The sequence below is a fragment of the Oncorhynchus nerka genome, linkage group LG5 (assembly GCF_034236695.1).
Source record: "Oncorhynchus nerka isolate Pitt River linkage group LG5, Oner_Uvic_2.0, whole genome shotgun sequence".
NCBI lineage: Eukaryota > Metazoa > Chordata > Actinopteri > Salmoniformes > Salmonidae > Oncorhynchus > Oncorhynchus nerka.
In genome coordinates this window covers 53,638,827-53,664,795 of record NC_088400.1, presented here as the reverse complement: position 1 = coordinate 53,664,795, position 25,969 = coordinate 53,638,827, and the positions used below count along the sequence as shown (strand labels likewise).

Below are 25,969 nucleotides of genomic sequence, written 5' to 3'. Positions count from 1 at the left end.
TACTTACGGGCCCCTAACCAACAGTGCAATTGTTTTAAGCGATAAGAATAAGAGATAAAGGGTAATACAAGAGCAGCAGTAAGAAATAACAATATATACAGGGGATGCCGGTACAGAGACCAGGGAGGTTTTCCAGTGCCTCACAAAGAAGGGCACCTGTTTGTAGATTGGTAAAAATAAGAAAATACATTATCAAAATAAATAACGTTTTTATTTCTTAGGTAATCCATTGTAAAAATAATAGTTATTGTACACTCGAGGTTGTGCAAAACTACTTTTTTAGCACAGCGTGCTGATGTTCGGTACTCGTCTCCACCTCGTACTTATTACTGCAGCACAGCAGTGCAAAAAAAAAAGGTTGTTTTGCACAACCTCGAGTGTACAATTGCTTTTCTACAATGGGTTACCAATGAAATAAAAACGTTATTTTGATCAATGTATTCATATGCTACTAATTCATCCCTCAATTAAAATATACGCCTAGTCCCAACACGTTTCTAGCCAAGCCAGCTGGCCGTTCATTCTATCAGTTATGTTGCCAGACACAATCGTTAAGTATTTTTGTTCTATATTTATGGACACAACGCAGTCGTTGGTTCTAAATGTGCCGTTTCCATTCTGGCTGGCAACACTCTTATCCCTTGTTTGCTAGCTAGCCAACTATGGCTAACAGTCGCGTCAAACCGTGCAGCTGGAATAACTGCAAAATGACTAAAGCCAATCGTAACTGTGTTGAAATGATAGAGATCTACATTCATACAGTTAGTGTCCAGCTCCCAAAAAATACATTAAATGAAAGCAAGACAGTCGGGGAGCATTGACAATTTACAAAAAAAAGATGGAGGACCATTTTTTTCACACTCAGTGTTCTCCAACCGTTTCCCTTTGGCCTCTACTAGTTTGAGCTGTGAAAATGTGCAGAGGAAGCGAAACTGGGACAGTCCATGTTGTCCTATGAGCAGGCAGAATTGTTCTGCACGGTTGACCTGTCCCCTGAGCTGTGAGTGACACTGCAGTAGTGTTGCACGGTATACTGGTACCAAAACACCAGGATAAGTATTGTAATGACCTGACTAGATCATAAATGAACAATTGTCCAGACAGAAGCTTGAGTTTGCGAATTGACGGTTTATTGAACCAACTTTACACAGGCTACTGTTTGGGCCGTAGCACACGCCAAATAGATGACAGATAACCCCCAAGCCAATCGTGACCTTCTCTTGTGAAACCCAGACGTAAGAGAGAGAAAACAAAGGCTGAACCTGGTCTTAACTTCCAATGCCCAACCCCCCTCCACGCCACTCCGCCAACCACCAGGATGCCCGGCATCAGAACATTCCAGGCATTCCCGTGATTGGCAGATAGCCGGTTGATTGACATGTCGGACCCCGCGAACACCGGGTACTGGTCAGTACAACACAACCACCTCCTAGCCTAGCACATAACACACAGCTGTCTGTGCGGGTCGCTACACAGCCCCCCCACCACAAAGTCCCTCGTCCCCGAGGGAACAAACAAAGTCTCTGAAGCGACCCGGAGGTCTCCTTTGCCTGCGTGGCCGTGATGGTCGCAGAGTGCCCCTCTGGGAGCCAGGGGATGAAGGCAGGGATATGGGGGACAAGGAAGCGGGAACGGGTAATACAGTCCGTGGTTCTGGGGAACCACGCGGTGACACAGGGGGAGACAGGGGAGTGGGGTGTCTGGAGCCTTGTCTGCGGCACCTGAGGGTGGGTGCCTGGAGAATGTCATTGCCAGAGAGGGGAATTGTGGGGGTTCCTGGGGTTTGGGGAGAAGAGGCCCCTCTGTATGGGGCTAACCTGTCCCGGTGCAGTGCCACCTTTCTCCCCCTGGGAGGAAGCTGCACCCGGTACACAACCTCCCCTACCCTCTCCAGGACACTGCAGGGTCCCACCCAGTGACTGTCCAACTTGGGGCAGCTGCCTTTTTTCCTTAGGGGGCTGTAGACCCAGACCAGCTCCCCAGCCACAAAGTGCCTTCCCCGGGTGTGCACGTCATAGTTCCTTTTCTGCCTCACACCTGCATTCACCAGCTGCTCTCTGGCGAAGGTGTGGGCTGTCTCCGGGCATACTCCGGCCCCGGAGGAACATGAGGGCTATCCAGGGGCCGACCAAACGCCATCTCCGCAGGGGTGCGGATCTCTCTCCCCAGCATGAGGAGGGCAGGCGTGCAGGAGGTGGAGTCTTGGACAGCGGAGCGGCATGCCATGAGGACCATAGGCAGGTGCTTGTCCCAGTCACGCTGGTGTTTGGAAGAGACGATGGCCAGCTGCTGTCCAAGCGTTTTGTTGAAGCGCTCCACAAGGCCATCACTTTGAGGATGGAGAGGAGTAGTGCGGGTCTTGTGCATACCCAGCCTCTCACACATGGTGGCGAACACACGGGACTCAAAGTTTCTGCCTTGGTCGCTGTGGATGGACTCTGCAGCTCCAAACCTGCTGAACATCCCCGCTGTCAGGGCGTCGACGATGGTCTCTGCCTCCTGGTCAGGCAGAGCATAGGCCTCGGGCCATTTTGTGAAATAGTCCATGGCCGTGAGCACCCAGCGGTTTCCACTGTCTGTGGTGGGGAACGGCCCAACTACATCCACTCCCACCCTCTCCATGGGAGCCCCCACTGGGAACTGTTGGAGCTGAGCATGAGAGCGGCCTGGGGGGCCCTTTCTCGCTGTGCAGTTGTCACAGCGGCGACAAAAGTCCTCCACATCCCTCTTGTGCTGCCCCCAGTAGAAGCCCTGACGGAGACGGCGCAGTGTTTTTGTGACCCCAAAGTGTCCAGTCCCCACCCCCCCATGAGTACTCTGGAGCACAGCCTCCCGCAATGCTTTTGGGACCACCACCTGCCACCTCTCCTCTCCCGTAGCTGACTCCTTCCATGCCCGCTGTAGCACGCCATCAGCCAGCCGCAGTCTCTCAAACTTCGACCACAACCCTTTGGTCGCGAGTGAGAGCGCTGTCACCTCTTCCCATGGTGGCCTCACCTGCGCCTCTACCCACTGTAGCACTGGCTGTAGGTCTGTGTCCCGTCCCTGCTGCTGCCGCCATTCAGCCACGTCGACAGTCTGCAGCTCACAGCAGACAGGCCCGCTCGCCCGACACACTGTGGCACAGACACCCTCCTCTGCCCGCAGCTCTCTCTCCCGTCCCTCTCTCCGTTCACAGTGGCGGCAGCCGTCTGCAGTACAGGGCCGTCGGGACATGGCGTCGGCGTTGGAGTGGCGTGCCCCTGCCCTGTGCACCACCGTGAAGTCATACGGCTGAAGCTCCTCCAACCAGCGTGCCACCTGCCCCTCTGGCTCTCTGAAAGACATGAGCCACTGGAGAGCAGAGTGGTCAGTCCTTACAGTAAAGGGCAGACCACCCAGGTAGTACTTGAAGTGTTTGACGGAAGCCACAACAGCCAAGAGCTCCCGCCGGGTGACACAGTAGCGGCGCTCATGTTTGTCAAATGTTTTGCTGAAGTACGCCACCACTCTCTCCCCCTCTGGCCCCACCTGGGCCAGCACCCCACCCATGCCCACATTGCTCGCGTCTGTGTCCAGGATAAAGGGCAAGGTGAGGTCAGGGGGGGGGCGAGCACGGGGGCCTCGATCAGTGCACGTTTGAGGGTGTTGAACGCCTCCTCACACTCCACTGTCCAAGTGAAAGCCTTGTTCAGTGGAGCAGCAACGCTTGAGAAGCCCCGTACAAACCTCCTGTAGTACGAGGCCAGGCCCAGGAAGCTCTTCAGCTGACGCTGGTCGGTGGGGGTGGGCCAGTCTCTGACAGCCCCTACCTTGTTCTCCATGGTGCTGATCCCCTCCTTCCCCACTCGGTGGCCCAAGAAGGACACCTCTCTCCTCATGAAGTGGCACTTCTCGGGGTGGAGCTTCAGACCTGCGGCAGCCACCCTCTCCAGCACACGCCGTAGCGCCCCCAGGGCTGACTGGAAGGAGCTGCCATGGGCCAGGATGTCATCGAGGTATACCAGACACTGCTGTCGGGGGATGCCATCCAGCACCCTGTCCATCAAACGCTCAAAAGTAGCTGGAGCGTTGCACAGGCCAAAGCACAGGACCTTGAACTGCCAGTGTCCTCTGTTAGTGGAGAACGCAGTTTTGGCTCTGGCCTCTGGGGAGAGGGCACCTGCCAGTAGCCGCTGCGGAGGTCTAGTGAGGAGAACCAGGAGGACCCCCTAACCAGGTCCAGCGACTCATCGATACGTGGTATGGGGTATGAGTCCTTCCTGGTTACCTCATTCAGCCGCCTGTAGTGCGCACAGAACCTCAGCTTGCCCCCTTCTTCGGAACCATGACGACTGGCGCCGCCCAGGGGCTGTCTGAGGGCTCAATGAAGTCTGCCCGCTGCATCTCCAACACAGCCTTGTCTGCCGCCTCCTGGCGTGCCAGCGGGATACGGCGGGGACGCATCTTGATGGGTCGAGCATCACCTGTGTCGATCTCATGCTGCACCAGAAGAGTCTGACCCACCTCTTCCTCACTCAACGCAAAGCTGTCTCTGAATTCAAACAGCAACTGCCACAACCGTTCCTGCTGCTCAGGGTCAAGACCAACACAGTTCCTCCCCCATATCTCCCTCACTGCAGACAGTGTCCTCTCCTCTCCCATCTGGGGTAGCTGGGCTGGGGGGGTGCGGCCCGGGCTCACAGAGGGCTGTGTCATGGAGGTAGCTGGGGGAATGTAACACACCGCCGTAGGTGACAGGGGGACTGGGGAAAAGTCACACACAGCTGTGGGGGAGGGGGCGCAGCCATGAGTCTCTGCTGCTTTAACTGTTGGAGTAAAGGGTTTGTTGGGTTGAGTGAATGTGACATTAGGGGGGGCCATGGTGACTTCCGTCCCTCCCTGGAAGCTCAGTGTGCCCCTATTTAGGTCTAACTGGCAGCCTGTGCTCCTAAGAAAGTCCAACCCCAGGATACAATGGTCCTGCACAGCCGCCACCCACACAGGATGACGCACAGTCCTGCCCCCTACTGTCAGAGTCATTATTCCCTTCCCTTTCATGGGTGCCAGCTCACCTGTGACTGTGCGGAGCTGCACAGTTGTAGGCTCACACTGAGTCCAACCTGGCACAATATCTGGCCTCACCAGGGTTACTATGGACCCAGTGTCCACCAGGGCGGAGCAGGGCACCCCCTCCACAGTGACAGGGACATGACAAAAGTCCCCAACACAGGTCCGGCCCACCACAACAACAGGCTCCATCCGCTTGCCCTCGTCTGCTTCTGGGGGAAGTGGAGCCTTGCTTCCCCGTCTGTGCCGGTGGGCTCCTCCTGAAGATGATGGTGGTTGGGATAGAAAGCCAGGGGTCCGCACTACCCGGTCTATGCGGACCCCGAGCCGTTTCCCTGAGCTCTGGGGGACATGGGGCAATCTCGGCGCAGATGGCCTGGCTGGCCACAACCCCAGCAGACCCTGGGACCAGGGCTTGTGTTTCGTGCCGCCTGTAGCGACACAGCCCGAATGAGTTCTGTCATTTCGGCCACCCAAGCAGGCTTTTCTGGCTCCGGGCTGCTCTGCCCCCCAGCTCCCACATAGGGTGTGTCTCCCTGCACCCCCACCAAAGCCCCAGCTGAAGCCCCAGCCCACACCAGCTCCCTCTCCAAAGCCATCTCCAAGGCTGTCTGCAATGACTCAGGATGAGCCAGCTGGGTCTGTATGCGCAGCTCCGTAGGGGAGAGCGCCTGTATGAACTGGTCCCGTGCTAGCTCGCTCTGCACGGAGGGGGGCATGTGAGCATATGCCCGCCGAGAGAGGCTCTCAATGTCATTAGCTAGCACCCGTAGAGGCTCTCCAGGATGCCTGCGTCTATTCCTCAGTTCGGAGCGCAGTAGCCCGGGCTGTACACACTGTCCATAGCGCCTCCTCAGTGCTCCCACTAGAGCACCATAATCATGCCTGTCCTCGGGGCTAATCAATATCAAACAGGCCAGAGCTTCATCCGTGAGGCATAAAGCCAACTGCAGTGCCCTTTCTTCATCCGACCACCCCCTAAAATGAGCTAACAGTTCAAACTGAGCATGAAAAGCTTCCCAATCCGCCTTACCGGAATACTTCGGGGTCTTAACAGATACGGACGCAGCCGGGAACCGGGCGCCGCCATGTTTGTTTACATCCTGAGCCCCAGATTCCTCGTCACGCCGCGTCGACGTCGCCACTTCGGTCCGCCCACCAGAATCCGCGCGAAATACACTCGACGAAGCACTCATGCCCGCTTCAGCGGCCATCACTCTAACGTCCTCCCTCAAGCGGCCTCTGCGCTCCGACTCCCTGGCGATCTCCTCAGACAGAACCCCCGACGTCCATTCACACGCACCTCCTTGGCCATAATCGTCCCCTACCTCCACCTTCACTTTCGGATTCCCTCGAAGCATTTTCAATCCCCGTTCTCACCTACGGTAGCTAGCCACATAAGTCAGCTAGCTAGCTGGCTAACTTGTATCAACGTTTTTACTTCTGACACCAATGTAATGACCTGACTAGATCATAAATGAACAATTGTCCAGACAGAAGCTTGAGTTTGCGAATTGACGGTTTATTGAACCAACTTTACACAGGCTACTGTTTGGGCCGTAGCACACGCCAAATAGATGACAGATAACCCCCAAGCCAATCGTGACCTTCTCTTGTGAAACCCAGACGTAAGAGAGAGAGAACAAAGGCTGAACCTGGTCTTAACTTCCAATGCCCAACCCCCCTCCACGCCACTCCGCCAACCACCAGGATGCCCGGCATCAGAACATTCCAGGCATTCCCGTGATTGGCAGATAGCCGGTTGATTGACATGTCGGACCCCGCGAACACCGGGTACTGGTCAGTACAACACAACCACCTCCTAGCCTAGCACATAACACACAGTTGTCTGTGCGGGTCGCTACAGTATGTTACCAACATGTTAGAATACCTTAGCACGGTTTCGTTTGATACTACCAACTTTTTCAGCTCTACCAATCTAAAGAACCTACTGGCGCCTTTCTAAAACGTTTATACATTCAGTTAAGTTTAAGCAACAGGCACTAGTCTCTTGTTTGCACAGGCCCAGTAATATCCACTTCACTTTACTGCTCATATCCTACCAACCCTCACTCACCGGCTTTTGTCTGTCTGCTCTTCATGCGCGTATATTCCGCTGTCAGTTTTATTTATTTAATTTAGCCGTGATGTCGAGCAGAGATGCAGACCCGGATGAATCTTCTGTTGTTAGATTTGTACATTTTGTTAAATTGGAGCAGTATGCAAAGCGAGCAATGTTGACACATTGTATAATTTAATTGCCTGTTATAACCAAGAACACAGACCAGTCTGAGTAGACTTTGCAAGTTCTGTCATACAGCCTCTGAGTGCCAGATAGGGGAAATGGAGCACTTGCTTCGTGACAGGCATGCTTGCAGCTTTACAACAAATAAAACGTCTCGTCTGTAGCCTAAACGGTAATAAATAAATAAAGAGACCCGTTTTACCGATGCCTTTTTTTCTTTCTGCTGTGAGTCGTACGCTTTTTATATAATTTCACAAATCGTGTCGCGGGCCATTTTAAACTAATGCCTGGTCACTAATTATTGGTTTGATAACACACGTTGCTCCGTCATGTTACTTAGCTAGCTAACAACCTGGTAACTTGAAAGTAGGTTTATGCTAACTTTTTAACGTTTTAAAAGTTGGGAGCAGTATGTGTGTTTGTGGGAGAGAGATAATGGTGTGTGTGCTTATGAGAGAGGGACACCGAGAGAGAGTGTGTAAGGATGTGTCTGTGTTAACTAAAGAGTGAAGAAGGTTTCATGCAGTGTTTTCCCTTTACTGGCACAATGACAATGTAGATCATTATGCATGTATATTCCTTCCTCCCATTCCTCCAGCCAAATCACAGGTAGGCCTTTGCGAATATCCAACTCCATGCGATGTCCTTCAAAAATACATTATGTAGGCCTATCTTGTCTTCTGCGGAATAGGCTACGTAGCCAGTTGATTACTGCCGCATGTTTCCAAGAACAATTCTCCCAATCATCTGTGTTGCCATCTTTGTGTCTGCTTGCTGTCTGTCACAGGAGTTCAACTTCTAACACTGCATTGGGCCATGCCCTCCCGCAGACTGCATACCTCTGCGATGACATCATGTGCGGCGGTGCACTTGTCAACTAGCCCCAGCCCTAGGCGTCTAGCCTGTCTGTCTTATAAGGGGCGTTCCACCACAACAGGAGCTTGCTAAGTGATCAGATTATGCAGATAAATTACCTTCCAGTCTCAGACCAGTGGCATCAGAGCCCCGGTCCTGTCTGGCTGGAACAAGAACGAGCAAACTGATAATTCCATAGAATCCTTATCTAACCTTCCCTCCCTGTCTGTGGATGCATCCCAAATAGTGCCATATTCCTAATGTAGTGCACTACCTTGACCATGGGCTTATGGGCCCTGGTCAAAAGTTGTGCACTATAAAGGGAATGTGCCATTTGGGATTCTACCTTTCCTATGCCTGCCTCTCTCTCTCTCTGAACTGTCCTTTTCAAGACCCTGGGTCACAGGGAAACACTCATCACCACCAATGACAATCAGAGTTAGAAAAGTTAGAGGGAGAAACTAGGTCAGAGGGACAAAACAGCCTTGCCCACCCCCTCCCTCATTTGCTTGGTATGTGTGAGGCGTGCGTGTCTGTGAGCCAGTAAGTGTAAGGCTAGCTCAGTGTGTGATGAGGCTCTTGTGCGCCTCTCCAGGGAGATGTGAATGAAGTGTAGGATGGTGAATCGCTGTGGAGCAGCATGGTAATCTGCTCTGTCTGCTCTTTGTGTTGACTCGAGCCTTTCTGCCTGGAGGACCGAGAGAAGCTGGCAGCAGCGTCAAGTGCACTGCTGGCCTGGCTTTGCTCTTACGAAACGGAACCCTTCACAGCTCCGGAAAGTCACTCCTCCTGTAATTAACGCACACAAACAAGCTTCTTTTTTTCTTTCAGAAAATGCGTAGTATGGGAATGTCGTAGGAAATTACTTATTTTTTTGTGAACAGAGCGAAATATACAGTGTTGTGTCTCTGTGTTGTTGAAATGTTTCAGCCTGCTTGGGGCTCCCACTGTGAGGGCTGTACGGGAGGGGTGGTCTGGCTCTGATTAAAATGTCTTGGGTGCTGCGCCCTTCCCCCATTTCTTTGTTTTACTGATACTCCGGCTATGGCCGTCCTCTCTCACCATGACTTTTGCACAGCTGGGAGATAACATTGGCCTCTCCTCCGTCCCCTCTCCATCTTCTCCCCTCTTTGTATGTCATTCATCCACTTTATAGAAACATGAAGAGGTATATATGTAGATATAGGGATAAAGTGACTAGGCAACAGGATAGATAATAAACAGTAACAGCAGTGCATGTGATGAGTCAAAAGAGTGAGTGCAAAAAGGGTCAATGCAGATATTCAGGGTAGCTATTTAGCCTTCTTATGGCTCGGGGGTAGAAGCTGTTCATGGTCCTATTGGTTCCAGACTTGAAGCAAAAGGCTCCTTAACAGCTTCTACCCCCGAGCCATAAGACGGCTGAACAATTAATCAAATGGCCAACCAGCATATTTACATTGACCTCCCCCCCCCAACCTTTGTTTTTACACTGCTGCTACTCGCTGTCTATTATCAATGCATAGTCACTTTACAAATTACCTCAACTAACCTGTACCCCTGCACATTGACTTGGTACTGTGACCCCCTGTATATAGCCTCGTTATTGTTATATATTTTTTATTTTGTAAATATTTTCTTAACTCTCTTGAGCAGTATTGTTGGTTAAGGGCTTCTAATTAAGCATTTCACGGTAAGGTCTACCTACACCTGTTGTATTCGGCGCATGTGACGAATAAAAGTTTATTTGGTACATCAGTACCACTTGCTGTGCGGTAGCAGAAACACCGCCTGGTATAGAGGTCTCGGATGGCAGGGAGCTCGGCCCCAGTGATGGGCCATATGCACTACCCTTTGTAGTGCCTTACAACCAGATGCCAAGCAGTTCCATACCAAGCAGTGATGCATCCTGGACACTGAAGAACTTGATGCTCTCAACCTTAATGATGCTGTTTGAGTCGTGTGTGTCCAGGGTCCAGTTGATGAGGGAGGTGTTTAATCCCAGGGTCCTTAGCTTCGTGATGAGCTTGGAGGGCTTCTATGGCGTTGAATGCTGAGCTGTAGTCAATGAACAGCGTTCTCACAAAGGGGTTCCTTTTGTCCAGATGGGAAATGGCAGTCTGGAATGCAATAGCAATTGCGTCATCTGTGGATGTGTTGGGGTAGTATGCAAGTTAGACTTGGTCCACGGTGTCCGGGTTGATGGCGTTGATGTGAGCCATGACCAGCCTTTCAAATCATTTCATGGCTACAGATGTGAGTGCTAAGGGGCGATAGTCCATTTAGACTGGTAACCTTAGCGTTCTGCATGAAACATTACAGAATGGGTCAGGTAGAGGTTGTGAATGTTGACCTGTTTAAACGTCTTACTCACATTGGCTACGGAGACCATGATCACACAGTCGTCCGGAACAGCGGGTGCATGGTTCAGTGTTGCTAGCCTCGATTCAGTGTTGTTAACCAGATGACAATCCACCTGTACATAATGGCTGCATCTCAAATGGCACCATATTCCCTTTTATAGTGCACTACTTTTGACCAGTATCAATGCACTATAAAGGGAATAGGGTGCCTTTTGGGATGCACACATGACAATCATTTGTCAGCCAGTGCAACACCACTGACCGACTCACTGTACTTTACAGTCAAGTGATGTATTTAGGCCTGTCTAACTATTACCAAACATGTTATTACAAGACTCTATTGCAAAATGTTTACCTGTCTGTTAACAACTTGCTGCCTGGCCTGCCCTCCCCCTGATGAAAGGAATAGAAAAAGGCATAGAACATGAAACTGCTTTGATTTCCTTTTGAGGGGAGCTTCTGTCTTTTGGGAGTTGGAGGAGAAGAGTGAGGATATAGACACTGTAGACTGACTGTTGTGGCCCTTCCTGTCTTGGCTTTCAGGTGTTTGCAGCTTGCGGCTGCAGTTGACTGACCGACTGAACAATGGCTCAGTTTCCCACCCCCTTCGGAGGTGAGTGCCACCCAACCAGATTGACAGCCGTCTGCCTGGCACACTGTGTGTGTGTGTGTTTGTGTCACAAGCGTGTATGTGTGAGAGAAATGTATGCACGTGCAGGTGTGTGTGTGAGTCCTGATCTCCCTCTACACATGGATTAATGAGAGTTGTACTGTAACTTCGGCACAAAGGAAGGGTCACTATCAAGTTATTACTCCCAGGAGGTGGAAGCCTGCCTGCTGGACTGCGTGGGGTGCATCCCTAATGCCACATTCCTCAAAATCAACTCTGAACTGCAAAGCCACTTCCACTGCATTTTAGCACGGGTCCCCTTTAATCAGGGACTGATTTAGACTGAGACAACAGGTGGATTCAATTAATTATCAGATGGAACAGAAAACCAGCAGGCTCCGTACCTCGTAGGGTAAGAGTTGTATACCCCTGCCCTACATTGTGCACTATATAGAAAATGGGGTAGCATTTAGGATGCAGCCATGGTGTATGGTGTAAACCTCAGATCACCAACCACCACTTAATTTACTCTCTCTCTCTCTCTCTCCCCCTGACTCACCTTAATGCTGTGTTCCATGACTCTACGGAGACTTAACTGAGCGCCCCCCCCCCCCATACACACTCACACATGCCAGGCGAGAGCTTCAACTGATCTTTCTCTCTCAGGGGGCCTGGACGCCTGGGTGATCTCTCTGGACGAGCGAGCCAAACATGACCAGCAGTTTGTCAGCCTGGCCCCCTCACCAGCTGGCTACATCACAGGTCAGCTTCACTCACAGCAGGGGAGGGGATGGACAAACAAAGGGAAAGAGTGGTGGAGGACAGTCTTTGCAGTACAGCATCATGTCAGGCAGAAGTTGCTTCAAGATAGCAGAAGATCACTTTTCATCAGGACTTTCTCTTATATTATACACACACACACACACACACACACACAGTACCAGGTCAAAGGTGAAGTGTTTCATTCCCTACAGCCCACACAGTACCAGGTCAAAGGTGAAGGGGTAATGAAGCTTGGTGGACTGAGGCTAGGACGGGCCTTGAAGTGTTTCATTCCCTACAGCCCACACAGTACCAGGTCAAAGGTGAAGGGGTAATGAAGCTTGGTGGACTGAGGCTAGGGCGGGCCTTGAAGTGTTTCATTCCCTACAGCCCACACAGTACCAGGTCAAAGGTGAAGGGGTAATGAAGCTTGGTGGACTGAGGCTAGGGCAGGCCTTGAGGTGTTTCATTCCCTACAGCCCACACAGTAGCAAGCAACTTCATTCTCCACTCATCTCACTATCAGAAAGGACATTTCAGTCACTCACACTCACTCATATGATCATCTGATATCATTGCCTTGGTGTTTTGAATTTCAACATAACCTTGCACAACCTCGACACACCCTTTTAGAGAAGTGCAAGTGCTTGTTTCGCTCGGCTACTTCAGCAAAAAGTATTTCGCAAGCCGCGGTCATTTCATACTTCTCAAAATGTATGATTGTGTTCAAATTGAAATAATTTGCATTTGATTCCTCTTGAAAGAGGAACTAACTGGCCTCTTTCTCTGTGTGTTTGAATATATGTATCCATAATGGTGTACAACGGACTCAACACTATTATGATATTGTTTTCCCTTCTCATCGTTCGTAGGTGACCAGGCCAGGAATTTCTTCCTGCAGTCAGGCCTGCCCCCTCCCATCCTGGCACAGATATGGTGAGTGTCTCCTCTCACTCCATCTCTCCCATTCTCAACTCAATCCACTGTTAATGTCAACCACTGTTGTCTCTCTCTCTTTGCCTTTCTCTTGTTTTTGTCAATCTCCTCCCTCTCTTCCACTCCACTTTCACTCACTTTTTCTTTCTCTCTCCATCTCCTTTATCTCTCTCTCCCCCTTGTTCTCTCATCCCTCTCTCGCTCTTCAATTGCTCTATTGGCATGCCATCTACACAGACATATTGGTAAAGCAGAGATTCACAACAACAATGAGAATAATCAGCATAATGTAATCTTTACTTTCTTGCTCTCTCTCCCCCTCTCAGGGCCCAGGCCGATATGAACAATGATGGGAAGATGGACATGCACGAGTTCTCCATCGCCATGAAGCTGATCAAGCTCAAGCTGCAGGGTCACGCCCTGCCCCCCTCTCTGCCCCCCTCCATGAAGCAACCGCCCCTCACCCTGCCCCCGCCACCCACCGCACCCTTCGGTAAGGGACTAGACAGGGGCAGGGTGCGTCTCAATAGTCTAAAGGGGCTTCCTTTCCTCCATCTGCACTGATCTGTACAGCAGGATAGGTAAAGCAGTGTGGTGGATGCAACAACAACAAAAAGTACATATTTGCTTTAACCTGTCCACTTGTTCTTTCAGATCAGTGCAGGTGATGTACAAGAGACTAGGAGATTGTGCCACTAGGCTATGAGATACACCCATGTTTACAGTCCCCATGGCCACCATTAACTAAATGGACTTTAGAGTGCTCGAAGCCAACTCTGCCATATCATCTGCCCCATCTATGTACATAACTAAATGTTTCACTGGGGCAACTTAAAACCTTTAACTACCTGACTACCTGTTATCTCAAAGCACAACCATAATGTGCCCTTTCTGGTATTTGAACAAGCAACGCTCTGTGTCAATACGCTCTGTGTCAAAATATTGCTGTGCGCTGCCTGTTTATGACCAGACTGTTGTTAATTTTCAAGTGAATCAGTCAGAACTCAGCGCTTGTAGTCTCCTCTGCTTTGAATGAGTGGGGAAAATAATAATAATTAACACTGTGTTAAAAATAATAGGCTTGTTAATAGAAAATGAATGATGTTCTGTTGTCTTATGTTTGTCTGACATACCTTACTTCATTCTACCCTGCAGGAATGCATGGTTTAGGGGTAATGCCAGGCCTCCCAGCAGTCCCTACATTACCCATGCCCCCTATGCCAGGGGTGGGTATGTCCCCCCCTCTGGTGTCGTCGGTGCCCCCGTCTGTACCCCCCATGGCCAACGGCGCGCCAATGACGGGCTTCTCCCACCAAGGTAGGGCCCAATCAGAATTGTCGTTAGACACGCCACTGAATATTCAAAGTGGAGTTCTAGTGAATGACAGTGAAGCCCTCTGGCAATGTTTCGGAGCATCTCACTTTGTTGATTTAATCCTTACCTCACTAACAAATTCCTCTCTTTTTTTTTGTGATTCCCCTTTTTTATATATGTGTATATATATATATATATATATATGTATATATATATATATATGTGTATATGTATTTTTTTTTATCTCACTCTGTCTCTTTCTCTCCATCTCTGTCTCTCAGCCACGACACTCAACAAAAGCTCTTCTTTCAACCGCCCGGGTGCCAAGCTGCAGGGCCAGTCTTTTGAGACTTCTAGGTGAGTCACATGTCACCCACTTGGAAGAATGGCCCCTGCTCACTGGGCTCGAACTCAAAGGGACAAATGTGGCTGTGTTTGTGCTTAGACTGCTGCTGCATCTAATTTTACACTTGACACTTGAGTCTTTATTATTTTTTATTTTTTTTACACACAACAGGCTAGCTCATTAAAAAGCCATCACATCACTTAGCGATGAGATCCCTCTGTTAAAACGAGAGATGCACAGGCCACGTCCCGTGTCGTCAGTTGGAGAAGAGCAATTATTCTGTCCAGACTGCTTTGCTTTCTAACATGACTTAAAAATAACTTAATGTTCAAGTTTCAAAGTTTATTGCACATTTTTCAGAAGTTAACCCTTTACACTTGTGGAAGTTGGCCTATAGGGTTACGTTGAAATGTTTCTTGCAGAAGAAATGTGAAAATCATGTACATAAGCATGGTAGCAATTGAAAGGGAACCGTTTGGAGATTACGGGTAAATCATTTGACCGAAGTTGAGAACACACACACGAGACTCAGTCCAAACATTACACTGTCGATTATATGTGCATTTTACATTTTGTACTTTTCACTGCATTTGTTGATAACTAAATGTGAAAATACTCTGGATACATTCAGTAACATGATAAGAATATTCTTGTTAAATGTGGGGGTAGGTGCAACATAAGACGAAACATTTTGAAGGGTTTGAGTGAGAAGACTAACTGGTGTCTCCCAGTGACCACACACACACCTCTCTAAAGTGTGCACATTTCCTAAGTTATTTCAATGCACTTTTATGACTCAAAGAAGAGTCTTCAGCTATAAGGTGCTTTAAAAAAAAATCTCTCCTAGCTGTGCCGTTGAGGAACTAGAGCAAGCACACTTGTTTGCAACAGCCCCGCGTCCTTACACTCAAACAATTAGTTGTTTTAAGCAATCCAAAAACAAACAATTTATAAATTGCAAACTGGGTCAGGAGGGAGAAAGCTTGTTCTCTTGCCAACATGACTAACTAAGATGTGAAAGCCTAACACTGTACGATCGTATTTTATAAGGCAATTCCGAGAAACAGGTTGTGTAATTTTGGTGCACATAGGAGTCATGGGGGTATTCAGGTGTGTGTTCCGCTGCAATTTTTTTCTCCACAATAGACATTCTGTTCAGAACAACCCAGCGTATGATGCCATGTCGTCTTGTAACTGTGCATCAAACATAGTGATCATAAACGTTGACACTGTATCTAACATGAGTTTTATGATGAAATGTAAAGTGCACATTTGGACTCACGGGTGTTTGGCTTGCTTGTATGACATCAAAGCTGTATTTCTTATCCTCGACCTCTCATCTTTCTAAATCCATCAAGTCTTCTTCATTTATAGCATTTCCCTGACTCTTGACAACAAAACATTTGCAAAAGTTGCCCAATTAGTGGGAGGGATGTGGGGCTCAAGTTCAGAACGTCTGTCAGTCAAAACCCATACAGCGCAGTGAAGCGTAAGAGCCTGAGCTCTGATGTTATTTATAGCATGTTACTATACAGCAACTGCGTTCCAATTTAGGCGCTTATCAGTGTCCAAATCTGCCATTTTCAACCCGTATACGGGTACGAGTGTAAAGGGTTCAAATTGAAATTTGTCTGTGTCTTAAAGGCATTTTCCAACTGGCTCATGCATAGACAGCACAGCAAAAACACACAACATGTAACACAACGGTACTATAAAAAAAACAAAGAATATATACAAAGAAACATACAAAAGACGCTTTTAATAAGAGAAGACTCCCCGCTCTCCATTTTAGCTCCCCTGTGCCCCCCCAGCCCCCTATTGACTGGGCTGTTCCCAGCTCGTCCCGGCTAAAGTACCGGCAGCTCTTCAACAGCCACGACAAGATGATGAGCGGCCACCTCACCGGTAAGACCTTGTCTGTCAACAGTACTCATTGCGGTTTATCCAATCCACTTCGGCGGTTTCTCAGAGCTCATGTTTTTATCCTTGTCTTTCAGGACCCCAAGCAAGAACCATCCTGATGCAGTCCAGCTTGCCCCAGACCTCGCTGGCGTCCATATGGTAAGAGATGGGAGCGGAGCCAATACTTAGGATACTTGGCCACTAATTCCTCTCTGTTCTCTGACTATTGCTTCTCTCTGCTGACTCTGGGTAGAAGTTACCTTTAGGCACAGATCTAGGATCAGCTTAACCATCAGATGGCAAAACTAATCGTATCAGTTGGTGTTTAGGAGGAAAACTGGTTTCGGATCAGTTGTCAGGGTGTTCCTAAACGACACTTGTTTCACATTCCTCGACTCTGCTAGTCACAGGACAGGAAGTGCATGGCTGGCGGTAACACGCCACGTCTTTCTCTCTCCCCCTCTCCCTGCTTCTCTATAGGAACCTGTCGGACATCGACCAGGACGGCAAGCTGACAGCCGAGGAGTTCATCCTGGCCATGCACCTGATTGACATGGCCATGTCCGGCCTGCCCCTGCCCCCTATCCTGCCCCCAGACTTCATCCCCCCCACCTTTAGGTACAATCCACTGCTCCCTCTGTGCCTGGCAATGCCCCTTAGCTCTACCTCTGTCTGCAGAGTATGCATTGATACCAGCACTTACCTTAGGCAGTTTTGTCTTTATTGATGTTATTGCCCCACACCTCGGCCAGGGGTTTTTCCGTGACCTGACAAGAGTCCTATTTTTATATCTGGGTCATAGTTTTAACTATCAGTCCATCAGTCTATATTGATCCCATTAGGAGTTTTTCCTGGTCAAGTCACACGGTCAGGAAAAACTCCTGGTCCTGCCCATCCATGCTCCATATGAGGTGCTGTAAGTCAGTGAGCTGCTCTGACTGACTGGTCTGATGTTGTCCGTCTCCAGGAGGGTGCGTAGTGGTAGTGGGGTGTCTGTCACCAGCCTGCACTCCACTGACCAGCGGGTCCAAGAGGAGGCCGAAGAGGAGCAGGAGAGCGAGAAACAGAAGCTGGAGAAACGTAACCACTCTTAAATTCATAGACAGAGCTATGGATGCAATGACTAACCATCCGTGGGATCGAAATGATAGATCTGAAGCTATACAGTGTTTGTTTACAGTTACGTTGTTAACGAACAGTGGAGCAAAACAAGCTCCTATTTTGGTTTCAGGTGCAGTTGAACTAAGCTCACAAGCATTTGTTATATTCTTCTAGAATCTATGGCTATGTATCATCAATTTTAAAGTCCAAAAATGTATGTACCAATCCCTTTAAACACACAGCAAAAAGTTCCTTTATAAATATAAACAGCTATATAAAAGTGGCCCAAGTTTTCCAAGAAATGCCACTGAAAATTAGGCAACAGGGCAAAATATGTCCCCTATTTCTCTCTCTGACCCCTCTATCTCTGTCTCCCTCCCCAAAGTGACTTTCGAGGACAGGAAGCGGGAGAACTTTGAGCGGGGCAACCTGGAGCTGGAGAAGCGTCGACAGGCCCTGCTTGAGCTGCAGCGCAAGGAGCAAGAGCGTCTGGCAGCGCTGGAGCGCGAGGAGCAGGAGAGGAAGGAGCGCGAGCGACTCGAGCAGGAGAGGAGGCGGCAGCAGGAGCTAGAGAAGCAGCTGGAGAAGCAGAGGGAGGTGGAGAGGCAGCGCGAGGAGGAGAGACGCAAGGAGATCGAGAGGAGAGAGGTGAGGAGTGGGAAGGAGGATGGAGAAGGAAAAGAGGTTTAAGGAGGACAGTGAGGATGTATAAAGAGAGGGAGAGGGAGATGCAGAGTAAGGAGGTTGAGAGGGAGGAGGAGATGTAAGGGGAAAGTGAAGAACACAGGAACCAATGCAGTGTGTGTGTATATTAACTATTCTACTACTATGTTGTATTTTTAAGATAAATTGACTCTCGTTTCTTATTGTATTGCTTTATTGACAGAGGGGGAGACAAGTGTAGAGAAAAGGGCATTGAACCCAGGTCACCGGCAGGAACTTGAATATGTGCATAGATCTGGAAGTGTTACCACTCGACCACAGCTGGCTCTGCACTATTTCTGCGTACACAGTATAACATTCCCTCTGGCTAGGCGGCGAAGCGGGAGCTGGAGCGCCAGCGTCAGTTGGAATGGGAGAGGAACCGCCGGCAGGAGCTGCTGACCCAGAGGAACCGAGAGCAGGAGAACATTGTCCTGCTCAAAGCCCGCAAGAAGACCCTGGAGTTTGAGCTGGAGGCACTGGTAAAGACAGACACACAACATTATAACTTTAGTCCCAGGATATCTTTACTTTGTTATTTTGAAGAAAGGACAATAAGGTATGATAATTAGTTTCTCCCTCCCTCCCCAGAACGACAAGAAGAGCCAGCTGGAGGGCAAGCTGCAGGACATCCGCTTCCGCCTGTCTGCCCAGCGGCATGAGATCGAGAGCACCAACAAGACCCGCGAGATCCGCATCGCTGAGATCACCCACCTACAACAGCAGCTGCAGGTACGTACACACCTTGTGTAACACATAGTCCCCTCCATAATTATTGGGACAGCGAAGCATTGTTTCTTGGATTTGAAATCAAACAATGACTATGAGGTTGAAGTGCAGACTGTCAGCTTTAATTTTCATCCTTATCAGGCGAACCGTTCTAAATTACAGAACCTTTTGTACGTAGTCCCCCCATTTTGTGGACAAGGTCACTTGTATGTACAGTTGAAGTTGGAAGTTTGCGTACACTTAGGTTGGAGTCATTAACTCGTTTTTCAACCACTCCACAAATTTCTTGTTAACAAACTATAGTTTTGGCAAGTCTGTTAGGACATCTACTTTGTGCAAGACACAAGTCATTTTTCCAACAATTGTTTACAGACAGATTCTTTCACTTATAATTCACTGTATCACAATTCCAGTGGGTCAGAAGTTTACATGCACTAAATCGACTGTGCCTTTAAACAGTTTGGAACATTCCAAAAAATGTCATGGCTTCAGAAGCTTCTGATAGGCTAATTACATTTACATTTACATTTAAGTAATTTAGCAGACGCTCTTATCCAGAGCGACTTACAAATTGGTGCTTTCACCTTATGACATCCAGTGGAACAGCCACTTTACAATAGTGCATCTAGGTCTTTTAAGGGGGGGGAGAAGGATTACTTTATCCTATCCTAGGTATTCCTTAAAGAGGTGGGGTTTCAGGTGTCTCCGGAAGGTGGTGATTGACTCCGCTGTCCTGGCGTCGTGAGGGAGTTTGTTCCACCATTGGGGGGCCAGAGCAACGAACAGTTTTGACTGGGCTGAGCGGGAACTGTACTTCCTCAGTGGTAGGGAGGCGAGCAGGCCAGAGGTGGATGAACGCAGTGCCCTTGTTTGGGTGTAGGGCCTGATCAGAGCCTGGAGGTAGTGAGGTGCCGTTCCCCTCACAGCTCCGTAGGCAAGCACCATGGTCTTGTAGCGGATGCGAGCTTCAACTGGAAGCCAGTGGAGAGAGCGGAGGAGCGGGGTGACGTGAGAGAACTTGGGAAGGTTGAACACCAGACGGGCTGCGGCGTTCTGGATGAGTTGTAGGGGTTTAATGGCACAGGCAGGGAGCCCAGCCAACAGCGAGTTGCAGTAATCCAGACGGGAGATGACAAGTGCCTGGATTAGGACCTGCGCCGCTTCCTGTGTGAGGCAGGGTCGTACTCTGCGGATGTTGTAGAGCATGAACCTACAGGAACGGGCCACCGCCTTGATGTTATTTGAGAACGACAGGGTGTTGTCCAGGATCACGCCAAGGTTCTTAGCGCTCTGGGACGAGGACACAATGGAGTTGTCAACCGTGATGGCGAGATCATGGAACGGGCAGTCCTTCCCCGGGAGGAAGAGCAGCTCCGTCTTGCCGAGGTTCAGCTTGAGGTGATGATCCGTCATCCACACTGATATGTCTGCCAGACATGCAGAGATGCGATTCGCCACCTGGTCGTCAGAAGGGGAAAGGAGAAGATTAATTGTGTGTCGTCTGCATAGCAATGATAGGAGAGACCATGTGAGGTTATGACAGAGCCAAGTGACTTGGTGTATAGCGAGAATAGGAGAGGGCCTAGAACAGAGCCCTGGGGGACACCAGTGGTGAGAGCACGTGGTGAGGAGACGGATTCTCGCCACGCCACCTGGTAGGAGCGACCTGTCAGGTAGGACGCAATCCAAGCGTGGGCCGCGCCGGAGATGCCCAACTCGGAGAGGGTGGAGAGGAGGATCTGATGGTTCACAGTATCGAAGGCAGCCGATAGGTCTAGAAGGATGAGAGCAGAGGAGAGAGAGTTAGCTTTAGCAGTGCGGAGCGCCTCCGTGATACAGAGAAGAGCAGTCTCAGTTGAATGACTAGTCTTGAAACCTGACTGATTTGGATCAAGAAGGTCATTCTGAGAGAGATAGCGGGAGAGCTGGCCAAGGACGGCACGTTCAAGAGTTTTGGAGAGAAAAGAAAGAAGGGATACTGGTCTGTAGTTGTTGACATCGGAGGGATCGAGTGTAGGTTTTTTCAGAAGGGGTGCAACTCTCGCTCTCTTGAAGACGGGAGGGACGTAGCCAGCGGTCAGGGATGAGTTGATGAGCGAGGTGAGGTAAGGGAGAAGGTCACCGGAGATGGTCTGGAGAAGAGAGGAGGGGATAGGGTCAAGCGGGCAGGTTGTTGGGCGGCCGGCCGTCACAAGACGCGAGATGTCATCTGACATAATTTGAGTAAATTGCAGGTGTACCTGTGGATGTATTTCAAGGCCTACATTCAAATGCAGTGCCTCTTTGCTTGACATCATGGGGAAATCAGCCAAGACCTCAGAAAATAAATTGTAGACCTCCACAAGTCTGGTTCATCCTTGGGAGCCATTTCCAAACGCCTGAGGTACCACGTTCATCTGTACAAACAATAGTACGCAAGTATAACCACCATGGGACCACGCAGCCGTCATACCGCTCAGCAAGGAGACGCGTTCTGTCTCCTAGAGATGAACGTACTTTGGTGCGAAAAGTGCACATCAATCCCAGAACAACAGCAAAGGACCTTGTGAAGATGCTGGAGGAAACGGGTACGAAAGTATCTATATCCATAGTAAAACGAGTTCTATATCGTCATAACCTGAAAGGCCACTCGGCAAGGAAGAAGCCACTGCTCCAAAACCTACCATAAAAAAGCCAGACTACGGTTTGCAACTGCACATGGGGACAAAGATCGTATCTTTTGGAGAAATGTCCTCTGGTCTGATGGAACAAAAATAGAACTGTTTGGCCATAATGACCATCATTCTGTTTTGAGGAAAAAGGGGGAGGCTTGCAATCCGAAGAACACCATCCCAACCGTGAAGCACGTGGGTGGCAGCATCATGTTGTGGGGGTGCTTTGCTGCAGGAGGGACTGGTGCACTTCACAAAATAGATAGCTATATGAGAAAGGAAAATTATGTGGATATATTGAAGCAACATCTCAAGACATCAGTCAGGAAGTTAAAGCTTGGTCGCAAATGGGTCTTCCAAATGGACAATGACCCCAAGCGTACTTCCAAAGTTGTGGCTAAGGTGTACAGTCGTGGCCAAAAGTTTTGAGAATGACACAAATATAAATTTTCACAAAGTCCGCTGCCTCAGTTTGTATGATGGAAATTTGCATATACTCCAGAATGTTATGAAGAGTGATCAGATGAATTGCAATTAATTGCAAAGTCCCTCTTTGCCATGCAAATGAACTGAATCCCCAAAAAACATTTCCACTGCATTTCAGCCCTACTCTGCAAAAGGTACAGGGATTGGACTGCTGAGGATTTGTGTAAAGTAATTTTCTCTGATGAATCCCCTTTCCGATTGTTTGGGGCATCCAGAAAAAAGCTTGTCCGGAGAAGACAAGGTGAGTGCTACCATCAGTCCTGTGTCATGCCAACAGTAAAGCATCCTGAGACCATTCATGTGTGTGGGGTTGCATCTCAGCCAAGGGAGTGGGCTCACTCACAATTTTGCCTAAGAACACAGCCATGAATAAAGAATGATACCAACACAACCTCCGAGAGCAACTTCTCCCAACCATCCAGGAACAGTTTGGTGACGAACAATGCCTTTTCCAGCAAGATGGAGCACCTTGCCATAAGGCAAAAGTGATAACTAAGTGGCTCAGGGAACAAAACATCAATATTTTGGGTCCATGGCCAGGAAACTCCATGGCCAGGTCAATCCTCAATAGGCGGGTAGACAAACAAAAACCAACAAATTCTGACAAACTCCAAACATTGATTATGCAAGAATGGGCTGCTATCAGTCAGGATGTGGCCCAGAAGTTAATTGACAACATGCCAGGGCAGATTGCAGAGGTCTTGAAAAAGAAGGGTCAACACTGCAAATATTGACTCATTGCATCAACTTCATGTAATTGTCAATAAAAGCATTTGACACTTATGAAATGCTTGTAATTATATTTCAGTATTCAATAGTAACATCTGATAAAAATATCTGAAGACACTGAAGCAGCAAACTTTGGATATTAATATTTGTGCAATTCTCAAAACTTTTGGCCACGACTAAGTAAACTTCCGACTTCAACTGCATATTAAAGTAGTTGAAATTGAAGTATTTGGTCCCTTATTCATAGCACGATAATGACTACATCAAGCTTGTGACTCAACAAATTTGTCGTATGCATTATCTGTTTGTTTTGGTTGCGTTTCAGATTATTGGCTGGACACCGTATATTATTATAAAGCCAAAAGAAAAAATGCTTCAATGTCCCAATAAGTGTGCAAAGCTGTCATAAAGGCAGAGGCTTTAAAGAATCAAAAATATATTTTGATTTGTTAAACTTTTTTTTGTTGGTTACTACATGAATCCTTGTGTGTTATTTCATAGTTTTGATGTCTTCACTATTATTCTACAATGTAGAAAATAGTTTATTTTTAAACAGAAAAACCCTTCAGTAGGTGTGTCCAACCTTTTGAATGGTACTGTATATACAGTGCCTTCGGAATGTATTCAGGCCCCTCAACTTTTTCCAGATGTTGTTACATTACAGCCTTATTCTAAAATGGATTAAATAAATAAAAATCCTCAGCAATCTCCACACAATACCCCATAATGACAAGGCGAAAATAGGATTTTAGAAAAGTTATTATTTACGTAAGTATTCAGACCCTTGCCCATGAGACTCGAAATTGAGCTCAGGTGCATCCTGTTTCAATTAATCATCCTTGATTTTTCTACAACCTGTGGTCATTTCATTTGATTTGGACATGATTTGGAAAGACATGCACTTATCTCTATAAGGTCCAACAGTTGACAATGAATGCCAGAGCAAAAACCAAGCCATAAGGTCGAAGGAATTGTCCGTAGATCTCCGAGACAGGATTGTGTCGAGGTACAAATCTGGGGAAGGGTTGCAAAAAAGATTCCCAAGAACACAGTGGCCTCCATTCTTAAATGTAATATGTTTGGAACCACCAAGACTCTTCCTAGAGCTGGCCACCCAGCCAAACTGAGCAATCAGGGGAGAAGGGCCTTGGTCAGGGAGGTGACCAAGAACCCAATGGTCACTCAGTGGAGATCGGAGAAGCTTCCAGAAGGACAACCATCTCTGCAGCACTCCACCAATCAGGCCTTTATGGTTGAGCAGCCAAACGGAAGCCATGTCTCAGTAAAAGGCACGTGACAGCCCGCTTGGAGTTTGCCAAATGACACCTAAAGACTCTCCGACCACGAGAAACAAGATTCTCTGGCCTCATGAAACCAAAATTGAACTCTTTGGCCTGAATGCCAAGCATCACATTTGGATGAAACCTGGCACCATTCATAGGGTGAAGCATGGTGTTGGCAGCGCCATGCTGTGAGGATGTTTTTCAGCGGCAGGGACTGGGAGACTAGTCAGGATAGAGGGAATGATGAACGGAGCAAAGTACAAAGAGATCCTTGATGAAAACCTGCTCCAGAGCGCTCAGGATGTCAGACTGGAGTAAAGGTTCACCTTCTGAGCGACCCTAAGCACACAGCCAAGACCATGCAGGAGTGGCTTCGGGGACAAGTCTTTGAATGTCCTTGAGTTGCCCAACCAGAGCCCGGAGTTGAACCCTGTCGAACATCTCTGGAGAGACCTGAAAATATCAGCGACGCTCCCCCTCCAACCTGACAGAGCTTGAGAGGATCTGCAGAGAAGAATGGGAGAAACTCCCCAAATACAGGTGTGCCAAGCTTGTAGCGTCATACCCAAGATGACTCAATGCTGTAATCGCTGCCAAAGGTGCTTCAACAAAGTACTGAGTGAAGGGTCTGAATACTTATGTAAATGTGGTATTTGTATTTTTTTATATGTAATAAAGTGGCATATAATCAATTTTAGAATACGGCTGTAACGTAACATGTTGAAAGGTCAAGGGGTTTGAATACTTTCTGAAAGCACTGTATATGTAGCCTAGGCCTACTGATGGTATACATTTGGGATCTATCGTCCCCACAACTGTCCCAGAGTCTGTTTTGGAACAGGCTTTTTCTTTCTCACACAGAACGACAAGCTGACCAATAGAAGAGGTAAACTTTTCTACTATGGGGGATATTGGATTTGCCAAGGCTAGTGATTTGCTGTTCGTTTCTCGTCTTGTTGGCTCAGGAAAAGTAAATGTGGCAGTTGTTCTAAGTTCGCATTGGACTTTGTCTGTAAAAATGATGCACGCCGTTGCATGTTCTGTTAATATGAATTACCATAATCTAAATGTGATTTCTGTCATATTGAGCACCGTAGGCAGTTGCCCTAATAATGTGACACACCCAATGCATATGGTTCTGGTAAATTTCCCAAATGTCCGTTAAATTAAAATGCTGCCAGTCAAATGTCCGGCCCCACATTTTCCTAATGGAAACCCTGACACACACACACACACACACACACACAGAGTGATGCCTCAGGTGCATCTTCCACCCAAACCCTATACAGATTTGGAGTGTGACAAATTGACAATTTTGCTTGACGTTTAAACAACCATGCTTTTATCGGTTTTCGGTTAAAAAACAATAACAAAAAAATCATAAGATTCCACATCAGTTTACAATGCAGAATAATGGTCCTGTTACTCATGTATGACCGCTAGGGCTGGGCAATGAAGTTCTATCTACCACAACCCTTTACAGACAGAACACAGCTATAGTAACATGTTGATAGCGGACAATAAAAAAAAAAAGACCAAATTCTAGTCCGGGATAAAATGTTCAGCATCCCCCCCCCCCCCCCTAGCAACGATAAACGTTGCTGATTGATTGATGTGTTGTTTTGTTTATGGTATGGTAGCCAGATATTTAATTTCTACTAAATGTCTTGGTAGGTCACTTCTTTAGGATAGGTTAATCAAATCATCTTGAGCTGCAGATCAACAGTTCTGGTTGCCTTGTGATGGACTTTAGTCCCGCTTCAGAAGCCTTCATTTACACACGACTAAAATACCTGTTAATATCTCCAGAGAAGGTTTAGCGTTTAAAAATCCGTAGTGTAGCCTACACAGCCAGACTGCCAGACTGACTGCCAGACTGACTGCCAGACTGACTGCCAGACTGACTGCCAGACTGACTGCCAGACAGACTGACAGACGGACGGACGGA

At 48.3% G+C, this 25,969-nt stretch overlaps 1 protein-coding gene across 4 annotated transcripts in view; it reads left to right on the top strand.

Moving 5' to 3' along the window:
- LOC115129631 (intersectin-1-like) overlaps positions 1–25,969 on the top strand; it is a 73,137-nt gene that overhangs the window by 14,704 nt on the left and 32,464 nt on the right. For all 4 annotated transcript variants that reach the window (XM_029660215.2, XM_065018739.1, XM_065018738.1 and 1 more), the window contains 13 exons: positions 11,014–11,083; positions 11,747–11,842; positions 12,715–12,778; positions 13,105–13,271; positions 13,934–14,095; positions 14,374–14,449; positions 16,231–16,343; positions 16,436–16,499; positions 16,821–16,958; positions 17,308–17,420; positions 17,827–18,089; positions 18,476–18,625; positions 18,735–18,875. In XM_029660215.2, the coding sequence (XP_029516075.1) occupies positions 11,056–11,083; positions 11,747–11,842; positions 12,715–12,778; positions 13,105–13,271; positions 13,934–14,095; positions 14,374–14,449; positions 16,231–16,343; positions 16,436–16,499; positions 16,821–16,958; positions 17,308–17,420; positions 17,827–18,089; positions 18,476–18,625; positions 18,735–18,875 (1,575 nt within the window). In that variant the 5' untranslated portion in view covers positions 11,014–11,055. The remainder of the gene's footprint in view (positions 1–11,013; positions 11,084–11,746; positions 11,843–12,714; positions 12,779–13,104; positions 13,272–13,933; positions 14,096–14,373; positions 14,450–16,230; positions 16,344–16,435; positions 16,500–16,820; positions 16,959–17,307; positions 17,421–17,826; positions 18,090–18,475; positions 18,626–18,734; positions 18,876–25,969) is intronic.